Raw genomic sequence first — 27,687 nt, 5'->3', positions numbered from 1 at the left:
TCTGTGATCTTGTTTGAGTTTAGGGATGATTCTTTTTCTGAATCTGAGCAATAACAATACATACAGTACTCACACCCACAGCTTCAGTTGGACCAGAAGTTATCATAAATCATATTGAGTGCATTTTGATATCTTCAGTTTCAACAGTGAGTCAGATCAGCTCCACGTCAGAATATTAACCAGACAGATATTCCCAAAGGCTTCCTGGCACACCAGGACATGGCACAGATGTGGAAAATGGAGAAAGATAACTCCTGGACCCCACCTGATTACACCTAGCTTGAGTAAAACTAGTCAAGTATAAATATGAGGAGACTTTTAACCTGAGTCCATGCCTGACTTCTCACTTCATTGCATTGGTGAAGCCAAGATGAAGTTCACAGTAAGTAGATTTTTCCTTTTGGATGTATGACCTTATGGTTGGAGACTGTTAATATTCTGGTATAAGGGGGTTTGCTTCTTAATGACAATATCAGTGTAATGGAAAACTTTGTAAAAATAATAATAATAATCTCTTTTTTTCATGGAATTATTAGCATCTCCATAGAGAAGGATGGTTATTGAGGGATTAGACAGCTGCCTAAACATCTTATCTCTTCAAAAAAGTTACTTTCCTGGAGTTCCCGTCGTGGCGCAGTGGTTAACGAATCCGACTAGGAACCATGAGGTTGCGGGTTCGATCCCTGCCCTTGCTCAGTGGGTTAAGGATCCAGCATTGCCGTGAGCTGTGGTGTATGTCACAGACGTGGCTCGGATTCTGCGTTGCTGTGGCCCTGGTGTAGACCGGCAGCCACAGCTCTAATTAGACCCCTAGCCTGGGAACCTCCATATGCTGCAGGAGCGGCCCTAGAAAAGACAAAAAAAAAAGTTACTTTCCTTATCTTCTGATTCAGGTCTGGGCACAGAGCAGGTGGTCCCTAACCCTGGGAAATGCCTGCTTTTTTCATTACATTCTTGAATTCCTTTTTTGACCAAAACTTCTGGACATATTCAGGCAAGATAAAAAAGCTTATTATCAATACAAATTGGTGCAAGACGTACTGTCACATTCTCACCTGTGAAATGGATCTCTAAGTAAGAAAGTTTTGCCTTGAACCCTGTCTATCGTCATTTATTCATGCAAACACTTGAAGCATGAAGCTGATGCAGCATCTCACCTGTGGATCCCTGTGAAAGGCTGAAAGTGTAGCAAGTAGACCAGAAAATTCTGCTAAAGTAACCGGTGTTGCTGTGTGTCTCATAAAAGGACACACAAGGGTGAGAGTCAGATGAATATTTTCATGTTTTAACATAATAACCGTTAAAATAGATTATAGCTGACTTTGTTTCATAATGGAACTGCAATAACTTCTAATAATAGAAAGATTTGAAACAAAACAAACAAAAAAAGAGTTCCAGACACAGGTCAGATCCGGTTTCTCCTCTAGTTCTGCCATGAACAAAAGGTACAACTTCTGAAGCTCAGTTTCCTTACCTGTGAAAGGATTGTGTTGTACTTATAGATCGCAAACGTTTCTTCCAGCTCTGAATTTTTTTAAACCCCTTTTTTGAACTCTCAGGGGAAAAATTAAACAAATTTTTAAAAATTGTCTTGACTTACCCGTGTAGTTCTCAACCCATTTCGTTCCATGCAAAGGAAATAAAGACAGACACTCAGAATCGTGCATCCTGCATAAAGCTCTATGTTCTGAGAACTACTATTGTGTACCCAGTGACGCATGACTACACCACTTGTCCTGGGGCAATGATTGACTTCCCTTCTGCTAAGCACACTTGGCAGCCAAACACTCCATCCTTGGCTTCTCATCATTCATATCCAAACTGCTTACTAATCCATCACTTTAAAAAAATGTTTTAAATTAAAAAAAAAAAGCAATTGCTATTAGGAGGTCTAGGAAGAGAGGAAAGCATTCAGATCAATAATTTGATCTGTAAATCAGTCTTATTTGATTTCCACATCAAATAGGAAAATTAACTTAAATCATTTTCAGATGTGGTTCTCAGAATTTAAAACTATTTTCATGCCGTGCATGCTATTCATTTTCAACTTTATTTTTCAATATACTGACACTTGATCAGTTTTTCATAAGGCCCACATTAAAAATTCTAAAACTTCAACATAATTGCTTATAATTAACCTACCATTCTGCATTATTGTTAAAGCTTTCTATGGTTAAAAGCAAATACGAGATCAAAGAAGAAAAGACAGACCACTCAACAGAGTGGCAAAATTAGTAACTATTTTTATAAGCTTAGATAGAGAAAGAAGAGGATGTCGTTTTGCCATAGAACAGTAGACCAATGTCATTTGTGATTTCAGATTGCCTTTGCTGGACTTCTTGGTGTCTTCCTGACTCCTGCCCTTGCTGACTATGTAAGTCTCACTTTGTAAGGTGTGTTACCAAAATGCAATTGCAAAGAAATGTGGTATTAAATAATCGTCCATTTCTTGTAAATTTCAGAGTATCAGTGTCAACGATGACGGCAACAGTGGTGGAAGTGGGCAGCAGTCAGTGAGTGTCAACAATGAACACAACGTGGCCAACGTTGACAATAACAATGGATGGAACTCCTGGAATGCCCTCTGGGACTATAGAACTGTAGGTAGCCAACTGGCAATTTCTGTTATTTGCAAATATGGCATTTCTTTTTTTAACAACAACAAAAAATTGCCTATGAACCATAAAAAAAAAAATAATGTAAAGTCTGACTGCACCTAAGCATAGAGTTCTAAGTAAAAATGCCTGTTTTGCTCACTCAGTTTCATTCCTTAGATGATATAACTGCTGTTGTTAAGTTTCTCACAATAAGTTAAAATTCAAGCCAATGAATAGTAATTAGGATCTACTATGCTGCGAGCTATTAGACACATGGGACATCTTTTTGCCTTGCTGGCAGAACCCTCAACAAAGATGAAAAAGCTTCATGATAGTACTGCAGCTAAAGCATAGCCTATCTCATTCATTCATTGATTTTCTTCTAAAAAGACAGAAATTGACCCCTCAACTGAAACTCAGTAGGACCAAAGGAAAAGTAAATGCCATATATCCATAGTAAAGGAAACAGAAACCAAAAAACCACCCAGCTCTAGCTAGCACACCCAATTCTGCAATTACCAGCTCTGTATTTAACAAACTTTGTACTTTATTTTTTTAACATTTTTAGAAGTTTTTTAATCATAAGATAAATGACACTGATAACTATATATAGTATTATAAATGCAGCATGATACAATGGACGTGGCTGTAAATGTGAAATGTGATTTAAAAATACAGATTTTTACAAAAATACAGAAAAATATAATACAATTTGCACAACTAAACTCAAGTTTTGCAGGACATTGGAGTTACATACTTAGACCAGGAAATGATAATGTTGACCTTTGATTTCCCTTTCTTTGGACTGATGAAATCACACTTTGTTCTTTTTATTTTATTTTATTTTGTCTCTTTAGGGCCACGCCCATGACGCATGGAAGTTCCCAGGCCTAGGGGCAGATTTGGAACTGTAGCCGCAGGCCTATGTCACAGCCATAGGAATGCAGGATCCAAGCCGAGTCTGCAGTCTACACCACAGTTCATGCAGTGTTGGATCCTTTAACACACTGAGCAAGGCCAGGGATCAAACTCCTGTCCTCATGGATACTAGTTGGGTTCATTAGCACTGAGCCACAGGGGGAACTCCCATTTTGTGCTTTTTAAAAAGCCACCCCTTTAGAGTTTCAGTTTTATCCAGTGCCCTTATCTCAGCTCATTGTGATCTCAGAGTTCCATCTCCCTCTGCTGGGGAAACAGATTTCTGATAAGAAAAGCACCTTGGAGAACAAACTCTTCACCATCTGACACCTTCTTTAAAAGGGCTTTGCTGTAACCAGACTCTTCGAGAAGAAGTCATGCATTGTGCACAAAATGAAGAAGGAAGCCATGCCCTCCCTTCAAGCCCTTGATGCGCTGGTCAAGGAAAAGAAGGTAAAAATAAAAGTCTTATGATTCCCAGTAAATCATGAGAAGGTCACAACTGCTCCCTCTTGAACACAGTATGTTGTTGCATGCAGCACAAAAGGGGACGAGGAATTCATAATTCCCTGAGGAGAGGCAGTTACCACCATGCTCAGATGCTGTGACTCACATCTGCCTCTACAGAGGCTGTACAGAACACCTTGCCTTTACTGAACAAAGCTCTGCTCAGGCCAAGGGAAACCCTCAGCTCTTGCCAAGAACATTTTTCTGCAAGAGTTAAGGTTATTAGATTTAGCAAATAAAAATAAAGGATCGAGTTGCAACAGAAGAAAGGGTGGGGGAAAAACTGTAATTGTAATGTATACATGTAAGGATAACCTGACCCCCTTGCTGTACAGTGGGAAAATAAAAAAAAAAAAAGAAAAGAAAAGAGCAGAACCATAGAGGTATGCCTACTTTACCTGCTCAGCTGGTCAGATTAAATTATTAATGAGCAAAAATAAATAAATAAATAAATAAATAAATAAATAAAAATAAATAAAAATAAAGGATCGTTAAGTTTGAATTTCAGATAAACAATGGATCACTTTTTTAGCAAAAGTATGTCCTTTGCAATATTGGGACTTATACTTTACCAATGACTTGTTGTTATCTGTAATAAAATTTCACTGACTGTCCTGTGTTTTATCTGGCCACCCTAGTTGGGGGTGGGATGGGAGGAGGGGTGCCATCATTGTATAAATTGTTCATATTCCTATAACTTCCTTTCACTGAGAGTATAGAAAAAAAAAAAAAACTGTGTTCTCAGAAGCTGATTGTCATATAGCTCACTTCAAGAAATGGAAGATGACCAAATGAGGTCCAAACTTCAGAATAAATTTACCCTCAGACCTCTGCTTTTATGAAAACCAGCTAAATCCCTCAAGACCCTTAGAAATTCTGTGATATCCAGAGTTGGACTTGGTCCTTCTTCATTCCGATTATGGAAAAAATATAGCCAAGAAATACTTACCATTGGCCTTGTGCGTAACACCTGCAATTCCACAAACCTCTGGGCACAGCACTCAGTCTCTTTCCTCTTTCCCACCCATCTTCCTCACACTCAGCTTCAGGGTAAGGGCCCAGGGGGACCACCTCCCAAGAGCCTGAGGTACTCAGTCAACCCCAACAGAGTCGACAACCTGGACAAGTTTGGAAAATCCATCGTTGCCATGTGCAAGGGGATTCCAACATACATGGCTGAAGAGATTCAAGGTCAGTGGCTTTTGTACCTTGCACTCCAGGTCATTGCTGGTGGGATTGTCAGCTATTAGGGGCATGTCCACAGAGGACACCAGTTACTCGGGAGAGGGGGAATCAAGGCCAACACTTATGTAGTGCTTGCCCTGCACCATGCACTGTTCTATGTGCTCTCCGTGTGTTAATGCATTTGCTCCTGACAGCGATCCTACATGATAGGTTTTATTGTATTTTTTTTGTTTTTTGGGGGTTTTTTTGTTTGTTTGTTTGGGGGTTGTTTTAGGGCCACACCTGTGGTATATGGAGGTTCCCAGGCTAGGGGTCGAATCGGAGCTATAGCTGCTGGCCTAAGCCACAGCCACAGCAAGGCAAGATCCAAGCTTCGTCTGTGACCTACACCACAGCTCACGGCAACGACAGATCCTTAACCCACTGAGTAAGGCCAGGGATGGAACCCGAATCCTCATGGATCCTAGTCAGGTTCCTTAACTGCTGAGCCACGAAGGGAACTCCTCCAGGTTTTACTGTTGTTCTCACTTTCTGGCTGAGGAAACAGGCACAGAGAGAAACACACATCCCTCTCCTGGACCAATCCTAATCATTTTGGCCTGGATTCTGTCCTTTTCACCATTCTGAAATACTTCCCTTCAAAAGTGAATCTAGACCTAGTCCAAGAAAGGCATGAATCACTAAATGGAAAGGAGAATGCCAGGAGAATCTATTGCCATGTTTGTAACTCAAGCAGTCTCTCATTCTGGGCATTCAAAGAATAATTTGCACAAAAATGAAGTGTCCACCTAGGAACCTAACACTGTAGCAACTTTCCAGATCTCTGACTCTGATTTAGCTTTAAATCTTGCTAGCTAGCTAGCTAAATCTTGAAATTATGGCGGAGCTTGTCTGGAAACTGTGTGACATCTCCCTGAACCACCCCCCCGCCAAAAAAAAACCACCCAGTTTTTGAAAAGGCATTGATATTAGTTTCCTCTTTTCTTTTCATCAGGAGCAAACCTGATTTCGTACTCAGAAAAGTGCATCAGTGCCAATATACTCTGGATTCTTAACATTTCCTTCTGTGGAGGAATAGCGGAGAACTAAAAAAAAGAAAGAAAGAAAAAAATTTGCTATGGGTTTAGCCATCAAGAATATTCTAGGCAGAAATTATGGGTTCTAATGGTTTTTATCTTGTCATTCTGAAATGTTTTCTTCTAGTTGAAGTCTAAATAAACCTATTTAGCACTGACGTCAGTTTATGTTTAAATTCTTCATGATTTCTATTTAGAACATGCAGGATCAAAAATGCAGCGTGTTGGTAGCGAGTCATCAAAGTGCATTAGCCCCCAAATATTTGCCTATATTCAGGACTTGTCCCATACAAAGAACCTCTTCAGCTGCTTCAGACACTACTAACCACAGCTCTGGGAATGATTCCAAGACCATCCAACCACTCTGAAGACTGCTCTATAGTTAATAGGCACAGTGTTGTTTCAGATCAGTGAGGGCAGAAATCTGCTCAAAGTAGCTTCAGCAGGAAAGGAGGGCTGGGAATTGCAAGGATACCAGAGTATCTAAAACACTCTTAGAGCAAGAAAAGCAGCTGGTTTCAAAAAGACTGGAAACAGAAACTGTATATCAACACCAAGACCTGAAGCCACATATTAGCTCTTCCAGGTTTCAGGGAAAAGATGAGCTTTTTAAATAAATGGTGTTAAAACAATTAGGTAGCCAAATGGGATAAAAAGAAATGGGAAAATGAAACTGGAACTCTACCTCACACCATGTTAAAAAAATAAATTTCAAGTGTACTAAAAAGCCTACTAATGAAAGGCACAATAAAAAGACTTAGCAGACTTTAGAATATAGAACAATAACTTCATGGAGTTCCCATTGTGGCTCAGCAGGTTAAAAACCTGACATAATGTCCATGAGGGTGAAGATTTGATCCCTGGCCTCACTCAGTGTTTTAAGGATCCAGCGTTACCACAAGTCACAGCATTGGTCACAGATGCTGCTGTGGTGTTACATGGATCTGGTGTTGCTGTGGTTGTGGTGTGGGCCTGCAGCTGCAGCTCCGATTTGACCCCTAGCCAGGGAACTTCCATATGCTGCAGGTGCAGCCATTAAAAGAAAAAAACAGCCTTAGCAAACTTTTGAATATAGAACAATAACTTCATGGCTACTGAGAGAGAAATGGATTTGCTACACTTTGCAGAAAAAGCTCAGCCACAAAGTGAAATACTGAAAATTTCTCTACATTAAAAATACAGTGCCTGTTTATCCAAAGACACAAAAAATAGAGTGAAAAACAAGCCACAAATTAATACAGATATTTGCAACACATCAACTGAATAAATGCACTAGTAGAAAATTATATAAAGAACTCTTACATAATGACAGGGAAAAGATGAATAATTACTGGAAAAATGAAGATGAATAAGTTTCTACTAGATGGAGTTCCTGTTGTGGCGCAGTGGTTAACGAATCCGACTAGGAACCATGAGGTTGCGGGTTCGGTCCCTGCCCTTGCTCAGTGGGTTAATGATCCGGCGTTGCCGTGAGCTGTGGTGTAGGTTGCAGACGCGGCTCGGATCCCACGTTGCTGTGGCTCTGGCGTAGGCCGGTGGCTACAGCTCCGATTGGACCCCTAGCCTGGGAACCTCCATATGCCACGGGAGCGGCCCAAGAAATAGCAACAACAAAGCCAAAAAGACCAAAAAAAAAAAAAAAAAAAGTTTCTACTAGAAGACAAATCCTGAATGGTGAACCTAGATACACAGAGATTTTAACTTCCTTAATAGGAAAGAAAATGCAAATTCAACCATAATGAGAGGTCATGTCATGCCCATTTATTGGCAAGTGGAAAACTCTAACATGAGGTGTTAGAGAGCATGTAGAGTAACAAAAACACAACCCGGGCAAGCAGGAATTGATACGACTGCTTTGGAAAACAATTCAGCATTGCCTTGTGTAACAAGCTGAAGATGTGACTATCCTATGACCCCCGAATTCCACCCTTAGGTACATATCCCAGAGAAATTCTTGCACATGGGGGCCCAGAAACATGCATAAGAATGTTCACAGCAGCAGTGTTTGTAACAGCAAAAAAAAAAGAAAGAAAAGAAAAAAACCAAAGTGTTTGCCAATAGAAGAGAGAAATACATCCTGATGTGTTTATTTAGCAGAATGCTAAACACCACAAAAAGAAAAATAAATTAATCACAGCCGCACACAACAACATGGATGGCTCTGAAAAAAATAACACCAAGTCCAAAGTCCCGGGAGAAACAGTATAATAAATATATTGTATTTATATAAACCTCCAAAACAGGCAAAACTAAACAACACATATTTTAGAAATATATGCATGTGTGGGAATTTGCATGACTAAAAGCAAAGGAATGATAACACAAAACTCAGGATAACTGTATAGCCCTAAGAGGAAAGGAGGGGTGTTGGAGGGGTGGATGGATGACTTCCAAGGTAGCGGCCATGCTTTCAGTCTCTCTCTCAAACTGGATTGAGGTGTGGGGAGCCCATGGATGTCTGTTGTATCATTAATCTTTACACTTACCATATATTTTTTAAATAGTCTCTTGCACTTAATACTTAGTTACAGTTTTTTGTAAGCACAATAAATGTGATAATGTTCTAAAGGCAATAAGAGGGCAGAGCCGTGTTGGATGGAAAGCAACTCCTCCTTCATTCCAACAGAAGGCAGAGGCCTCTCATATCTTGCTCAACTCTGAGATGGATCGTTCCAAGCATTCAGCCTTTGACCCCAGTCCCCAGAAGACTTGGTGTAAGTGAAAATGACTTCATTCAGCCCTGGGATGCTGAGGTCTGCAGAGAGAAGCCGCTGTTCCTGGGCCGCGCCAGTGCCAAGCCCTGCTCTCCAGGACTTGAAATCACTGCTTGGCAGCCTGGGCAGCTTCCCACTGGCAGTTTCATTTGGTCTTGTGGGTAACCCAACTCAAGCCGAGTCATGGCTCACCTAGTACCTCAGCCTGTCAGGGTCAAGAGAAAGGACAGGGAGGACAAAGAGCTGGCTTGCAGGGTCACTCAAAGTTCTAGTGACTTCACGACCTCAAGAGGCACCAGAGAGGAGCAGATAATATCTCATTACAAGCCTGACTCTTAGAGGGAAACATTTACCAAAAATATTTTAGATAAGCCCTTGCCCATTATTAGACTATCTTTCTGGTATCCTCCCAGTTGCTCTTCTGACATAACTATGTGGCTTAAACCAAATCTTCAGGGGTTGAATCCGGAGTCAATTTTTCCAAGGTACTTCCGTATTTCTTTCTTTCTGCTTTGCCAAGGTTTGGCTCCCGGGGCAGATTTCTGCCCAGGCTGCAATGGTTTATCCAGGTGCTTTATGCAACCAAGTGTGTGTCGTCTTAACAGTGGACTTGACTTCAAACCAAAGAAGAACTTGGGAAAGTCCAAGTAAAGTCTGAGGGCTGGTTAATAATATTGTGACCATGTTAGTTCTGAACATTATTTAACACTGTCTTAAGATTAATTTCCCAGTTTTGATCATTGGGCCATGGTTACCTGCGATGTTCATTCATGTTGGAAGAAGCTAGGTGAAGGGTGTACAGGAACTCTCCGTGCTGGCTTCATAACTCCTTTAAGAAACCTAAAAGTATTTCAGAATTAAAAGTTTTTTTAAGTGACCATATCATCCCATTTTAGTAAAAAATTAAGACTCTGAATTTGTTGACATATCCAGATTAGACAAGGCAAAACTAAAATAAATACTGATAATATGAGAAATAAAGAAGTTGGCAAGCATGTGCAGGTAGTTTAAATACATAGTAAAATCGGGCTGTCATATCATTATGCCAAAGTGTGATTTATGGCAAAATCAGTAAATGACAGGAAGACATTTGTGATGATAAAACATGCCATCTGCATAGACGACCTAATAATCACACAGATTCAAAATATATAAAACAAAAACAACATTTTGGAAATGCTAAAAGAAACAAGCAAAGCTACAAAGGCGGGGGGAGGAGCCTTAACACAGCCATCTGTTTTTGACAGATCAAATGCACAAAACTAGAATATGAAAAACTTTCATATTTAGATGTCTACACCTAAACATAGAATCACAATGACATGTAGGCTCATGTAAGGATCTGCCATTGATGGTTTAAATATCATGAGCTGGGAGTTCCCGTCGTGGCGCGGTGGTTAACGAATCCGACTAGGAACCATGAGGTTGCGGGTTTGGTCCCTGGCCTTGCTCAGTGGGTTAACGATCCGGCGTTGCCGTGAGCTGTGGTGTAGGTTGCAGACGTGGCTCGGATCCCGCGTTGCTGTGGCTCTGGCGTAGGCCGGTGGCTACAGCTCCGATTGGACCCCTAGCCTGGGAACCTCCATATGCCGTGGGATCAGCCCAAGAAATAGCAACAACAACAACAACAAAAGACAAAAGACAAAAAAAAAAAAAAAAAAAAAAAAAACATGAGCTGTGCTGCCTTGGTGAGATGATTTTGTTAAAAAGCCAAATAATTCCTGAGAAGACTCTAAATAAAGAAAGTACCATCTTCCCTCCATTTACGTGCATTCCTGAATATTCTGGCACCAACTAAGAAGGTACAACGTAAAATTTGTTTTCTTTTTCAGCCACACCCATGGCCTATGGAAGCGCCCATGCCAGGGATCAAATCTGAGCCACAGCTCTGACCTATGTCACAGCTGCGACAACACCTGATTCTTCACCCACTGCAGGAAATCCAAAAGTAAATATTTTTATGTGTTAAGCAAGTTCATATCTAAACTCAGAAAACTACGAAGAGTCACATAGGACACAGGACAAGTTCTCATGACATGCAGTATGAGCTCAGCTGAACAAGATGAGCAGAGCAACCCTCTAGATGACTTTAGTGTAGACCCCCCCACACACAATTAATTTTGACAGCTAAAATTCTCCTACAATTGTCTTCAAATCTTTTACTTATCTTTTGATAAATCTTTTACTTATCTACATATCTTTTACTTATCTACATATCTTTTGATATGTGTTACCTGTGAGTCCTAAGGAGAGAGCCCCTAAACAGAGTCTTAATAGGTTTAGGATATCCCGACTAGGCACAAGTTTTTCTTTTTATGTTTTACTGCCCGAAGTTATCTGGGTCTTCTACTTAGGATTCTTGAGTTAGGGGGCCATGGAAGCCATTGACGCCCATTTTCTGATCATGCTTTACATGGTTGGAATGAGTGTGTAAGCCACCCACACTCTGTATGCCCTTTACTCTTAAAAATACCCTGAAGTCGCTGGCAGTCAGGTTTGGCCCATGGCCACTGGTCTCTAATCCTTCCTTGGCCGTTCTGAATGCAGGAGTGTGTGTACCTCTGACCAGAGGCGGCCTCAGTACTGGGAAGGCCCACTGTGTCAAAGGCTTTCTGGGCTTTGATGGTGCTGCTGAAGTTAGCTTGGGCTCTGGCCCCTTCCCTGCCTGCAGGCCTCATTGCAACTCTCCTGTTGAAATGCCTTTCCCAGACTGTATGAGTGGCGGGGAAGCTGGGGTTGTGGCTGTCGTCAGCTGCTCTCAGGCTGAGTCATTTGTACATTGGAGATTTGGCTGCATTGAAGTGCCCTTCATCCCCCCTCATTTCCATCCCCCTGGGGGCTTTGCCCTTTGTCCCATGCATGTTCCTGCAACATTTTCTTTCCCTTGCTTGAATCATTGGCACCTTGAGCTGATTGGCACCTCCCTCCATCTGGTCCTTTATCCTTGTGTAGGTAACAAAAACTCATCTCTTTCTGGACTTTCAATGGCATCTTTCTATCTTCTCTACTCCTAAGACAAATTTTTACTCTATTTTTGTATTATTTGTTCAGTTCAAAGAGAATGTGGAAGAGATGGGAGTTAATCAGTAGACTTTAAATGCCACCTTGGATCAGGGGCTAGAAAAGAAGCTGAGCTCATGTCAGACCCCATCAGGGCCTTGTTAAAGGGCTTTAAGTGTGTGTCGAGTGGCCAATGGGACCAGCACCAGTGACGACTCTGGAGCTGAGGGATGGAAGGGATGATTGTTGAGCTGCTGATGTCTTTGTCTACAGGTCTTGCGTGGCTTCAGGGGACAGTGACCATACTACAGACTGCAGCCAGACAATGATGGAGGTAGGCATTTTTTATTTTTATTTTTTATTTTTTTTTATTTATTTATTTTTTTAATAACAAGTCTTTTTTTTTTTTTTTTTTTTTTGTCTTTTTGCCTTTTCTTGGGCCGCTCCTGCGGCATGTGGAGGTTCCCAGGCTAGGGGTCTAATCAGAGCTGTAGACGCCGGCCTACGCCAGAGCCACAGCAACTCGGGATCCGAGCCGCGTCTGCAACCTACACCACAGCTCACGGCAATGCCGGATCGTTAACCCACTGAGCAAGGCCAGGGACCGAACCCGCAGCCTCATGGTTCCCAATCGGATTCGTTAACCACTGCGCCACGACGGGAACTCCGGTAGGCATTTTTTAAATGAATGCAAAAATAAGAAAACTGGAAATCATCTTTCCAGGCTCTTGATATGCATGAACAATTTTTGTTCCAGAAACATGTGGCTTTTTGCTCATTTACCACCTGTTTAATGAAGGTATGTGTTTCTCCATCCAGCACTCATTTGGCCTCTGCAGTGTGAGGTAGTCAGGACCAGCATAGCGATGCCCATGTGGAAATTGAGCCTTAGCAAGGTGCAGGCTTCACTCACAACCCTGTAGCCAGTAAACGCTGGGGGACCAGAACTGGGCCTCAGGTCTGGCTCTGTCTGAGTTGAGTTTTGCTCTCTTGCACATTCATTCACATAATATCATTCATTGAGAAAGTAAGCATGGGATATGCTTTAAGCTTTAAGCTGCATAAATATCAAAAGCCAAGTCTTAGATGGGCGTTCCCATCACGGCGCAGAGGAAATGAATCCGACTAGGAACCATGAGGTTATGGGTTTGATCCCTGGCCTTGCTCAGTGGGTTAAGGATCCAGTATTGCCACAGCTGAGGCTGTGGCTGGCAGTGAGAGCTCTGAGTCAACCCCTAGCCTGGGAACCTCCACAGGCCAACTTTGCAGCCCTAAAAACCCCCAAAAAACAAACAAACCAAAAAACCATAAAAACCCCCAAAGCTAAGTCTTAGACGAATGCCAGTTCCTCTATTTGTTCTCATTGTAAAGAGTATCAACTAGAGCTTTAGAGTACAGAGCCCCCACCCCCTCACACATGTACAGGCGCGCGCACGCACATGCGCACGCGCACGCACACACGCATGCAGAGTTCATCTCTTTAAGACCAACACCCTCCCAGGGCCTTTTGAGCCCTTCAGCTAACCACAGAAAGCCGTCCAATCAGCAATGCTGTCTTTCATGCTTGAGCTCTGGGTCCTCCCTCCCTCTCTTCAGTGGAAATTGCTCAGTGAACAGTGAACTAGGCACCACAACCCCCTCGCTCCCAACCTACACATACCCCAAGATCAAAATTCTCAGCCATCTCTAAGAACTTTCCAAAGAAGCAATACAGGGAGGAACATTTCCACTTAGCAACAAGCCTCCTCCAGCTCCCCAGGCCATGCCCGTGAGGGCAGTGTAGGAGCTTGGTCAGGCTTGCCTGAATCCATTGCCCGTAGTACCAGTGTAGCTAATGCCGTGAGGTTCTGGATTGGGCAGAGCTCAATTCAAAAACTGGTCCTTAAATAATTAATTTCTCAGAGACTTAGGGGAAAAAAAACACGGAGCTAATAATGCCTACTGGATCAGCCTGCTTTTACAAAAAACCACAGCATCTCAGCAGCATTCAATAATAAGCACTTCTATTTCACCCCTCTGTGGTCAGCTACCTGGGAACTGGGTGACCTAGGCAGGGCTTGGCTGCACATCTCTGCTTCAAGTTATGAATCCAGCTGGCTCTGATCTGCTCCACGTATCTCTTTCTGGACACCTGGTAGAAGAGGCGGCACCACCCTGGGAGAAATTTTTCTCATGGTGAGGGCAAAAGTTGGCCACAGGGCATGGCCACCCATACAAGCATATCACAAACCCCTGTCTGCATAACATCTACTGCCATTCCATGGGCCAGAGGAAGTCATATGATCAAGCCAAAAATCAAGGTACAGGGAGGTAGCCTTCTGTTTACTTTTCATGTGAAAGTCTCTGAAAAATGACATGGCACACAGCAAGGCCCCAGGGAACAGTGAAGAAGTGGAGCTAAAAAAGAGCAAATCTGAAACATTCCTTCATAGGGCTGTCGAATAGATTAAACCTAATAATGCATCAGAAGGGTTGATGCAGAGCAAGCATTTAATAACCATTTGTTTCACTTTATTACATACATTCCAAGTCCACCACTGTCATGCTCTAGCTGAAATCTATTCAGGCTGTGGTAGATTCCTGAAATATGGTCTCCATCAACTCATTACCTCACTCTATAAGCATGCTTTCCTTGGCACTAAAAAGTAGAGTCTAATTCTCTTCCTTCAGATCTAAATCAGTCTTAGCGATGTCCCATGACCAATAAAAGCAGAAGTGACTTTCTGAGACTTCCAAGGGTCAGACATAACAAGGATCCCTTGGAATGCTTATTCTTAGACCAGTCCTGTTGGGAACTGAGTCACCAAGCTATCTGAAGGTCAAGTCACATGAAGAAGACACACACACATGGTTAAAAACGCCACCTGAACTCTCAGCCAACAGCTAGCATTAATGGCCAGCCATGTGGGAGGGTCATCTTGGCATGATCTCTTAAATGTGTGCAGCCCAGCTGATATCTTTTTTTAAGATTTTAATTTTTTTCTCTTATCATCAGTTTACAATGTTCTGTCCATCTCAGCTGTATAGCAAAGTGACCCAGTCCCAGCTGATATCTTGCTGCAACCACTTGAGAAACCCCATGAGAGAAGTGCCCAGCTGAGCCCCAGTCAACCCAAAGAACCAGGAACAATCAAAATAAATGTTTAAGTCATTATATTTTGGGGTGGTTTATTCTGCGGCAGTAGACCATCGGGATGGGAGCCCATGCTGACATCTCCGAAGGCCACTGAAAATCTGAGAATCTGTCGCCCTACAAACTCTCACCTCCAAACCCATCCCAGCTCTTGGTGCTGGTCCTGACTCCCCTGCGCAGCACTGGCAATGCCCTTTGAGAAAGGTTTTAGCCTCTTCTCAGCTTCCTTTCCAGCCTGCTTTACTTCACAGGTGGGGAGGGGGTCCACAATGTGAAGTCAGAGGCAACTTGAGAAAAGGACCCCTGGTTCATGTTCTCCTGGGGCTGAAAGGCGGTGGTTGGACGAGTTCCACAGGCAGGTCCACATCCCCACCTCCTCTCCTCCAGAAAGACTCAGGCTCAGATGGACTGAATCTACCCTTAGGCTTTCAACTAGTAGACAGTCTTTGTCTTTGAGCCCAGATGTACTTAAGGTCATTCAAGAGGCACTCTGAGAATCTGATTCCTCAGAATTCTGCACTGACCTCTCCAATTTCACAAGCTCCAAGGAGCATAGGCCAATGGGCAAGCATATGTAGCTGGACAAAGTGCCTGACAGCGCTGACAAGACCCTGGTGGGTCTGGCAACATCTCCGCTCGCCCTGAGGCCTCACCCTTCAGAGCCTGGCCAGTATTCACAGAAACCATCAACAGTTTTGGAAACAACGCAATCACAACACTTTAAGTAATTCTTCCTCATTTGCTTGCTTTGCATATCCGCTCTGCAGAAGTAATTTTACAGTAAAGAGAACCGCCACCCCATGTTTAAATTCAAGGATCCTCAGCCCTACATAATTTAGAGGAAGAAGCCTCATCATCCTCTCACCAAAATACGATACAGTCATTTCCATGTTTTAAAACATTTAAGTAGATTGCAAATTGATTATACAAAAGCCAGGGTCTTGGCAGTAGAACAAAGAAATGTTAAGAACTTTGTCATGCCAAACACACTGTTATGAATGGAATCCTGAAACTACAGTTCCCAGGAACTCCAGCAGTGGAAGAAAACTGCACCAAAAGGATTCTTGTGTTTAAAATGAATCTTTCAAAACCTCTTCAGCTCCTCATCTTCCCACTTACAGACTTGTCAACATCCTTCCCACTGGTTTGAAAGGTCACATGGTAGAAAGAGCAAAGGCAATTAAGGATAGGCTTGCATCCCGGTTCCACCATGTACAGGTGCACAGATATTTAAAGAAAGTTACTTGACTTCTCTGAGCCTCATGTTTGCATTGATGAAAAGAGGATTATAACAGAGATGTGCACATCTGTTGGGAGTATTAAATGAAATGCAGCATCTGTGACCCCTTAGTATAATTTCTGCCATAGAGTGGACCAGCATAGTCATGCCCATGTGGAAACTGAGCCTTGGCAAGGTGAAGAATTCCCTCAGAACCTTGTAGCTAGTTAACTCTGGAGGACCAGTACTGGGCCTGGGTCTGGCTCTGTCTGAACCCAGTTTTACTCTCTCGCACATTTATTCACATAGTATCATTCATCGAGAAAGTAAGCATGGGATATACTTTAAGCTTTAAGCTGCCTAAATATCAAATGCTGTCTTAGATGCATGCCAAGTCCTGTGTTTGTTCTCGTTGTAAAGAGCATCAACTAGAGCTTTAGAGTACAGAGTTCCCATCCTCGTCACATAAGTTCTGCCATATAGTAGGTTCATTTCCTTGGCCAAAGCTGACCATTCCATCTGTGTTCTGAGTCCCTGCTTCCTGCCTCCTCAGGCCAGCACCATCCCCTCTCTCCTTCCCTCCTCTCCCTGCTCTCCCTTCCCTGCGTGACCCCCGCCCCCATCTTTCACCCTGTCCATAGCTACAGGTCCTTGGTCCCTTCCCCATCCATGGATACCAACTTAAACATCCCTCAACATTTAAAAAAATCACATAAACAAGCAAACACAAAAACATCTTTTACAGAGACAAATACCATTTGATATTACTTATATGTGGAATCTAAAATATGTCAGAAAAGAACCTATCTACAAGTAGAAACAGACTCACAGACACAGAAAACAGACTTGTGGTTGCCAAGGGGTTGGGGGAGTGGGATGGACTGGGAATTGGGGGTTAGTAGATGCACACTATTACATTTAGAATGGATAGGCAATTAGACTCCACTGTACAGCACAGGGAACTATATCCAAACTCTTGGGATAGACCATGATGAAAATAATATAAGGAAAAGAATATATATATTCTTTTATATATTATATATAATGTGTATATAAGACTGGGTCACTTTGCTGTGAAGCAGAAATTGGCACAACATTGTAAATTCTTTAATTTTAATTTACTTTATAATTATTATTTTTACTTTTATTTATTTATTTATTTATTTTGCCTTTTCTAGGGCCACGCCCATGGTATATGGAGGTTCCCAGACTCGGGGTCTAATTGGAGCTGTAGCTGCCGGCCTGTGCCACAGCTACAGCAACTCAGGATCCGAGCTGCTCCAAGCTGCTCCAAGCTGCTCCAAGCCACGTCTGCAACCTACACCACAGCTTATGGCAATGCTGGTTCCTTAACCCACTGAGCGAGGCCAAGGATAGAACCCACAACCTCATCATTCTTAGTCGGATTCATTTCCACTGCACCACGACAGGAACTCCCCTAATTTTTTTTTTTAAAGTCTTTTACCCTTGTCCATTTAGTTGCTGCTTTCAACTCCCTCATCCCAGATAGTGTTTCCTTTATAGCTCCAAAGTTAATGCCTTACATTTGCCTTATCTGCTGCCTCTCCTTTGATGTAATTTTTGTTTCTAACGCTATTTGATTTGTAAAAATGACTTTTGAGTACTTACCCACATGAATATCTTTCATAGTTGTCAGCCTAACCTACATATATTCTAAATTTTTCATGTAATAATGTACATGAACACTTTCTCATGCTGTAAAGTCTTCCTGTATTTTATTTTTAATGGCCATGTAGTGTACTGTTTTGTTAATGATCCAAAACTTTTAAAATCATTCTCCTAATGTTAGGATTTTTTAAAAATTTTTTCATATAATGATTTTTTGCATTGTAGCTGGTTTACAGTGTTCTGTCAATTTTCTACTGTACAGCAAGGTGACCCAGTTACACATACATGTATAGATCCTTTTTTCTCACATTATCGTGCTCCATCATAAGTGACCAGACATAGTTCTGAGGGCTATGCAGCAGCATCTCATTGCTGATCCATTCCAAAGACAATCATCTGCATCTCTTAACCCCAAGTTCCCAATCCATCCCGCTCCTTCCCCTCCTCCTTGGCAACCATAAGTCTGTTCTCCAAGTTTTTTTTCCTGTGGAAAGGTTCATTTGTGCTGTATGTTAGATTCCAGATATAGGTGATATTATATGGTATTTGTCTTTCTCTTTCTGACAGGATTATTTTATATTTTAATTATAACTATGTTTATGGCTGTGTGAGTGTGTATGTAAACCATATATGTATACAGTTATATATATCATGTATCCAAATAATATGTGTGTGTATATATATATATATGTGTATATATATATATATATATATATATACACGTGTATATATATGCACATGATTTGGGGTCCTGCCTTCTAAGTTTACAAATTACTCTGTGCTCTGCTTGTTTTTCAACTTTTTAATTTTCTCAACATTATTTTACAACTTTCTCCAGGTATTTATATCTAGTCCATGTGATTGAAAATTTTGGGGGGGCCACGCCCACAGCATATGGAAATTCCCAGGCCAGGGATTGAACTCATATCATAGCAGCAACCCAAACTGCTGCAGTAACAACACTGGATCCTTAACTTGATGCACTACAAGAGAACTCTTGATTGTCAGTTTTAAATACAACATGGGATAACTGAATCACTTTGTTGTACAGCGCAACTTATCACAACATTGTAAGTCAACTATGCTTCAATAAAACTTTAAAAAATGAAAAATAAATACAACTTGACATTCCATTATGCTAATCACTTAATTGAATTGAAACAAACTTAGCAGAAATCCTCAGCAGACTCTTTAGCAAATTTGGAAGTCTCCTGTTTAAAAAAATATATTGTAATTTTTTACCCAAAATAATAAAGTCACATAGTTTAAAAGTCAGAATGTCTAAAAGTCTTATAATAATAAAAAGTTTCCATTTCCTGCCCCACCTTTCTCCACAGCACGCCCTCCCCATTAACTATTTTAGTTAATTTTTCTGGCATTTATGCATGGCCATGTTTCTAAATGCTATGCACATGCTAATACATTTTAATTCATCAATCTCAGACATTATTCACTGACTTTCTATTTTAGGGATGAGATTTAACTCTCCTGTGTCAATCACATTGAAGGAGCCATCAATTTCTCTTTTCCTCCTTGGCAGCATCCTTTTAGGAGACTTTTGTTCTCCTTCTATCTGGACTGGCTGCCCCTAGGCCACCTGCATATGTCATTGCTACCTAAAAAAACGTGGGTCCCCTCGCCCATGCACAGCTGCCAGCCTACACCACAGCAATGCAGGATGCAAGCCGCGTCTGCAACCTACACCACAGCTCAAGGCAACGAGGGATCCCCAACCCACTGAGCGAAGCCAGGAGTCGAACCTGCATCCTCATGGATACTAGTCGAATTCATTTCTGCTGCGCCATGACGGGAACTCCCACAGCTTCTGTTTTTAGACACCAAATTCTAAAACCTTCTTGTCTATCATCTGAGGTTTTCTCTCTACCTCTGAGCAAATCTGATTTCTAGAGGACAGTGTCTGGGCATGAGCCTTTATTTCTTCCTTGCTGGTTCTTAGATTTACAACATCTCCACTGTTTTTTTCTTCCATTTCGACCTAAGATGAAAATTCCCTTATGCCGTTAGGGTCCTTAGTCTTTTTTATGTGTTTATTGATTGAATCCACTATTTTCTTTGAATTAAACTCACAGTGTTATGGCAAAAATTATGACTCTAAGTAAGATTTCATGGCAAGGCTATTCTCAATCTTTGATGGGAACAATGACAGAGAGGAAAATAAAACCTGGGTGGTACTACCATCCATGCCTTGCACTCTACCTATTCTGAGAGAAGTCTGTCCTACCTTTAGGAATAAATCTCTATCCCAGGGGACATAGAGGCCCACACAGTTAATGACATATGACTTCTCCACTGTGACTTCGGCTGTAATAAGGGCAAATGCTTTTGTATTTGAGGTTCCAGAATGAGCCTGCTTCTTAGACATCCATCTTGGGCATACAGTCGTTTGAGCCTAAAAACTTAATGCCAGAAAGCTAACTCAGATCTGACTGCTGCCAGAACCATACCCTAAGGAGCCAATGCTCAGAGGCTAACTCAGGTCACGGCCTGCCTCATTATGAGCTTCTGCTCTGCCCCCAAGCCCCTCTGTGCTTTAGTGATCCATGACAAGGATCCTGAAGGTTCCTTTCACTCAGACTGGAGGCAGCCTAAATAGCCCAGATCTTGGTGCCTTTCCCATGGGCTTTTTCATCACCGCTTTTGGATCTTCTTATGGCAGGAGTTTCTCATTACTAGTAGGAAGAGACGTTTGTCATGTCTTCATTCATTCACGTAAGGGACGAGTCAACCCTAAGAGTTATGGTCAATAGTGTATCACTGAGGTTACTATTACATCAGGCCAACTTCTCCTTGGAATTGTCACGGTGGTGTGGTGGAGACAAGCTGAATTTCCTCTAAAAACTAGGTTAACCACAGTGTTGGACCTAGGTATGCATTTGTGTTTCCCAACCAAACTCTGCAAGGTCCACATTTGTGTACATCTTTCTACCTTTAGTATAAGCACAGGGTCTGCCTTAGCGCAGATATCCAAAAACTAATTTTTGAATGAATGACTGAATGAGTTACCAAGAAGAAATAAGAATGCTTATTTTTGGTGGGTTGTTAGATCTTAAAAAAAAAAAAAAAAAAAAGCAGTATCAGAAAGAAGCATCATTCATTATAACCATTTACTAGGGCATTTCTTTAGAGATTAGCTATCTAGCATTCTTGGCTAACAGAAACAGCACTGCTGTCAATAGATTATTAATAGCCCTAAAGCATATTTTCCATTTGTTTTCTGTATGCACCCTAGGAAACCATCAACTCCCAGTAGATCCTGGATGAGCTTGAATCCTTATCTTTACATTTTTCAAAGTGAATAATGCAAATGCCCGTGGTACAGAAACAGCCATGTTTCACTTGTGGTAGAAAAATCAAATACTCTGCAAGCAGTTCTTCCAAACGTACTCTCCTTATCTCTAGAAGAAATTCACATGCATTTTCCCAGCATCTCCTAACAATAATTAAAAGCCATAATCGACTGTATGCCCCCTGAGGGCCATACATGACATACATTATCCCACTGAAACCACACAAAAACCCACTGAGGGAAGTAATATTAATCCCACTTTGTAGATAGGCAGCTGTATGATGGATAGGACATTTAACCTGCACAGACACCCTGTGAATAATGGCAGAGCTGTCCATTGCCCCAAATAGCCCATTGTACAATCTCACTATTAATCAGTGTGCTATCCTGCCTAATTTCAAACGTTGATGGGAATTAGCACTAATTCTATCTATTTCAATAGATCTCATGAGAGAAGAAAAGGGTATATAAGCATATATGGAAAAAAAATTGGTCTCTGTAAGACTATATTAAATTATATGTCCCCATATCCATCTCTGATATTTTACAGATACACGTGTCTTAAAAAGCTCCATTAGTTATTTCAGAGGGCTTAACATCTCTGCCCCCACCTTCACGGTACCCGAACCACACATCTTTATCCACACACATGTGTTTACACACTTTGAAAACCACTGGTCTTTCTGCTTGGGACTTGGACTGTGGCCATTATCAAAAAGTATTGAAGGAGGAGTTCCCATCGTGGCTCAGTGGTTAATGAATCCGACTAGGAACCATGAAGTTGCAGGTTCGATCCCTGGCCTTGCTCAGTGGGTTAAGGATCCAGCGTTGCCGTGAACCGTGGTGTAGGTTGCAGACGCAGCTCGGATCCCGCATGGCTGTGGCTCTGGCGTAGACCAGCAACTACAGCTCAGATTAGACCCCTCACCTGGGGACCTCTATATGCCACGGCTGCAGCCCTAGAAAAGACAAAAAGACAAAAAAAAAAAAAAGTGTTGAGGGAGCTACGGGCTTGACAAGGTTTTGGTAGAGTTCCTGTGGCATCTTTAGTCATAAACTGGTCTGGGGTCTCTGAGTAAGACTTTGGTCTTGAATATGCTCAAATGCACCAGAGCTGAGCAGAGCTGGGTAGAAAATGGCTGGATTGGTCTTGTATTTAGTTTTACGCTGGTCTTGAGTTGTCTGATAAAATCTTCCTTTGGGCATTTGCAAACTTGTCAGTACCCTGGACTGTATGCACTGGTCTATTTCATCTTTCTTCTGGGTTCTGCTTTAGATTGACCTGGTCTCTGTTGTAGATAAAATGAAAATTTTGTCTGCAAGGCTTTGAGTCTTATAAGGATCTGGGATGGATTTTTTAGGATATGCTGGTATGAATTATAGATTATTGTCTTAGCTGAATCCTTGTAAGAATGAGCCTTCATAATGCTTGCTGTGTCAGGCTTTCAGCTTTGCCTAGACTCTAGCTGGATTAGGCTAAAGGGAATTGATGATTAAACTTCAGGTTGGGCTTGGATATGGCTTAGGATATGGATATTGTCTGTGGGCTTAGCTGAGTTGGGTTGTGAATCATATTAAACAGGATCTATCTCTGGTCTGACATGCACAAATGTATGAAATTGGCTCATATTTTTTCACAGCTCTGAATTGATCAGAGTTGGGTTGGGGCTCTGTTGAATGAGTTCTATCTCTCTATTTGGGTGGCTATGAACAAGGTTTGGGGATGGGTTTGAGATTGCCCCAAACTGAACCAGAGGATGAATTGAACTGAACTGATTTTCAAGATAGACTGAATTGGGCTTTGATTAAGGTTATTACTAGGACCCTGGGTTTAACAAGGCTTTGACTGTTTTAGGGCTGAGGTTGAAGTTGACCTGTCCTGTAGATGGGATGCCATCAAGGTGCCTTGCTATAGACTGTGGTTCAGCTCTGGGTTCAAAGTTATTCCTGGTACCTTTTCTTTTCTTATGAACAAAAGCCATCATTCGGCTGATTCAGATTCTTTAGAAACATTGTTATTCTGGATAATACACTGTTTATGGGAATTTTCTCTTGACTTTTTGCAAATAGCAGTCCTATGGAAGACAAACATGAAGGAAATCACATAATAAAGAAATGAGACCATTTTTCACTAAAGAATGTTTTACCTCAGAAGGATATAGGGTGTCATCAAAGCCCAAGGACCAGTGGGATGTCCAACAATGGCAGATACTGAGCCTATTGGATTGGCACAAAATTTGGTGGAAAGTGTCAGATCTTTCCATACAATGGACAAATATTTCTAAGGAAAAACTTCCCCCAGTTTTCTTGGGTAGTCTCTGTTACCTGGAGCCTTTTCCAAAACCTTTGCCAAGAATCTAGACAGGTGGTCCTTTGATGACCAATAAGATTCTTAGAAGATTAGATAGCAATGTTATCAGGGTAGAAAACTGTTTTTGAGAGCTTATCAAAAGGGGCTCCATCATAGGTGTTGGAGAGTGGGGACACCTACGAGAGAGTGAGTGAGTGGAGACTGTAAGCAGTCAGGTCATATTTAAACTTTTCTATCTCAGTGACGTCAGCCTGGCAAATTTAGGTAGAATAGTGATCAGAGTGCCGGAGTACAGCTTTAAGATGATCAGTCTAGTTAAGGCAAACACTCCAGTCTTTTGGAAGGCAGGGAACTTGAAATTCTTAGTATCCTTAAATATCTTGGGATCCTTCTTTGTGGCATAAAACATGTGAACATTTATAAGTTAGCACTCTATCCCTCTCTCTTCTTAAAACAGACGTTTCCCCTTCCTAGCAACCCAATGTAGTCTAATGTCACCTTTCACTATTTCACTGGCATGGTGACACACTGAGACGTGTCAAATCAGTGGGGTCTTCTCAGGGCTTATGCTCTTGACTTATACAGGATATGACATTTTTGACTGCTTCTTCCTCCAAGAAGCTCTTCCCTGCCTTGACTTCCAGGTTATGATTCAAACCCCTCCGTGTGCAAGGTTCATTCATTTGCCCTTGTGCTTCAACCCCAGAAATATCTATCTATAGCTGGGACATCATCATTTATATCATTCTTCCGTGTACCTGAGTTTGAGAGGCAGAAGAGTTTCTTCCAAAGGAATCTCTATGAACCTAAGTAAGGCCAGTTGATCTTATCTAGAGCACAGGGGTCTTTGCAAGAGATTAAGACCTAGGATACCCTCAGTCCAATGAGAACATTCAGCATTCCCTGGAGAAGATGATAACATCTGCATAAAGGGATCTTGATACTTGAATATCTCTGAGCAGTGAAATTAACCTGAGAAATGCTAGCAGGAACCCCCTGGATACCCTTCCCAAGTTCTCCTCCAACTTCAAGTGACTGATCCACCTCTCCCACTTCCCTACATGCACCAGTTATCGGTTTGGTACATCTTCTCAACCAAAGGAAATTATTGCAAATTTGAAGAGCCTGAATATGTCTCCTCTTGCAGACCTATTGAGCCACCATGTTAGTATCAGAGCGGGGGCTTCATTTACCTTATTATAGATGTTGGACTCTTCCTTCTACCTCAGCATTCCTCAAGAATAACCATAACTCCATAGCTCAATATCAAGTTCACTTCATGGGCTTTTTTGTAGGACACCTCCCCATAGGGAGTGAAGCTGGCACAAAACCCTCTAAAACTGGAAGAAGTGCCTGCAATGGATTTCTCTGGGTTACGGGTGGGTGTGGGGAAGAGAGGGAGAGAGGGAGAGAGGGAGAGGAAGAGTCATTTTAAGATCTAGAAATGGTCAGCATGTATTAACGAATTTCAATCTAAAACACTAAAAGAAAGACAGAGGCAAGTAGGGCATTCAAGCATCTGAATCCTTCTCACTACCTCTCTGTTCTCTAAAGCATCACCTTTGTCCCAGGTGAGCCTCTTCCACGCTCTTCCACTCTTTTCCCTTTCTCATTACTTCATACTGAATTTCCTTCTGTTTGGGAACTGTGTCCTCACCTGTCTTTAATAACTGTGTCACTACTGAAGAGTTCTATCAGGACACTTCTGATTGCCTGCCAGACTAACTTCCTCAATATAAACCTCTCAAGATATTCCTGTCACCCAAACTCTAAAGGACCTAAGAGGTCCCTAGAGCATGAGGATGAGAGAAAACATTCCTAATCCTCCATGACCTCTCCTCTTCCCCAAATTTCTTTCCAATTCAAGTCCCTTTCTATTCTTTGCCAATCCTGTCACCCACAAGTATTTCCTCCATTGTGATTTTCTATCTCATATTCCTTTCCCTCCTAATCAGTTTCCCCTGGTTTTTCTGCTTTCGCCTACAAACTCACTTTCTGTAGATTTTCCTCACCTTCTCTTTCATCAGAGAGCTGCAATGGGACCAGAGTGGGATTTCAGTCCTTTGGGTGAGGGGGAAGGTATGAAAAAAAAAAAAAAGACTTGGACAAGTTAGAGAATTTTATTTTATTTTATTTTTGTTTTTTAGGGCCATACCCATAGCATATGGAAGTTTCCCAGGCTTGGGGTCGAATCAGAGCTACAGCCGCCAGCCTACACCACAGCTCACATCAATGCCAGATCCTTAACCCACTGAGTGAGGCCAGGGATCAAACGCACATTCTCAAGGATCCTAGCTGGGTTTGTTACCACTGAGCTTCAATGGGAACTTCAAGTTAGAGTATTTTAATCTCTCCCCAGTTACTTTTTTCTGAGAGCTGTTATTCCCAAAGTATGGGTGTCAACAGACATTAAAAAAAAAAAAGTGTTTCATGGTCAAGTAAGCCTGGGAAATACAGTTAGACAAGTTTGTCCCTAAAGATGGTCTCAAATTTTTAACATGGTAATAGGTATTTATTAGTTGTCTATTATTGCATAACAAATTTCCTTCAAAATTAAAGGCTCAAAATATAAATACATATATTCATTCTCTCATAATTTCTGTGGGTCAGGAATCTGGGATTGGCTTAGCTGAGAGGTTCTGACTTGGAGTTTCTCATAAGGTTACAGTCAAGATGTCAACCAGGACTGCAGTCATCTGAAGGCTTGACTGGGGCCAGAGGATCCACCTCCAAGACACTCACATGCCTGGCAAATTGATGCTGGCATCAGCAGGGGGTCTCAGTGTCTCACTACATGGACTTCTCCATAGGGGCACCCATGACAGGGCAAACTCATGACATGGCATTGGGCTCCCCAGAGAAAGTGATTCAGGAGAGCAATAATTGAAGTATTATTATAGAAGTATAATTGATTTACAATGTTGTACTAGCTTCAAGTGTATAGCAAAGTGACATAGATAGATATTCTTTTTCAGATTCTATTCCATCATGTTTTATTACAATATAGTGAATATAGTTCCCTGTACTCTACAGCAGGACTTTGTTGTTTATCTCTTTAATATGCAGTAGTGTGTATCTGCTAATCCCAAACTCCTCATTTGTCCTTTCCCCCCACTTTCCCCTTTGGTAACCATAATTTTGTTTTCTATGTCTGTGAGTCTGTTTCTTTTCCATGAAAAAGTTCATGAGTATCTTATTTTAGATTCCACATATAAGTGATATCATGATATTTGTTTTTCTCTGTCTGACTTAACTTCATTTAGTATGATAGTTGCTAGGTCCATCCATGTTGCTGCAAATGGCATTATTTCATAATTTTTTGTGGCTTAGTAATATTCCATTGTAATATATACCACATCTCCTTTATCCATTCATCTGTTGATGGACACTTAGGTTGCTTCCATGTCTTGGCTATAGTAAACAGTGCTGCTGTGAATACTTGGGTCATACATCTCAATATCACAAAAAAACAACCCAATCAAAAAATGGGCAGAAGACCTCAATAGACATTTCTCCAAAAAAGGCATATAGCTGGCCAACAAGCACATGAAAGTATGCTCAACATCACTAATTATTAAAGAAACATAAACCAAAACTACAATGAGGTACCACCTCACACTGGCCAGAATGACCATCATTAAGAAGTCCACACCTAATAAATGCTGGAGAGGGTGTGGATAAAAGGGAACCCTCCTACACTGTTGGTGGGTATGTCAATAGGTACAGCCACTATGGAAAACAGTATGGAGGTTCCTTACAAAACTAAATATAGAGTTGCCATATGATCTTGAAATCCCACTCCTGGGCATATATCTGGAGAAAACTTACTCAAAAAGATACATGCACAATGTCTGTTAAGACCTAGTCTCAGAAGCCACACATCATCATTTCTGCAGTATCATTAATTACACACAGATCAGTCTCATTTTGTGTAGGAGGGGAGGTGTGAATACTGGGAGATAGGAACTTGAGACAGGCTAGTGCAATGTATTATGGATCGCCAAAATTTAGAGACTCTCAGGTGGGGTGGTGGGGGGAAGATGAGTGTCTGGAGAAATAATCCTGGAAAACAGAGCATGAGGGTGTACTGA

General features: G+C 41.6%; 1 protein-coding gene across 1 annotated transcript; it reads left to right on the top strand.

Annotated features, from left to right (window-relative positions):
* Nucleotides 332-6,445, top strand: GKN1 (gastrokine 1). Its single transcript, NM_001195779.1, is given in 6 exon segments — nt 332-382; nt 2,321-2,374; nt 2,463-2,600; nt 3,858-3,968; nt 5,066-5,213; nt 6,202-6,445. Coding segments are annotated over 6 exon segments (558 nt in total). The 5' UTR covers nt 332-370; the 3' UTR covers nt 6,297-6,445.

The sequence above is a fragment of the Sus scrofa genome, chromosome 3, assembly GCF_000003025.6.
Source record: "Sus scrofa isolate TJ Tabasco breed Duroc chromosome 3, Sscrofa11.1, whole genome shotgun sequence".
NCBI lineage: Eukaryota > Metazoa > Chordata > Mammalia > Artiodactyla > Suidae > Sus > Sus scrofa.
This window is presented reverse-complemented; position numbering and strand designations above follow the sequence as displayed.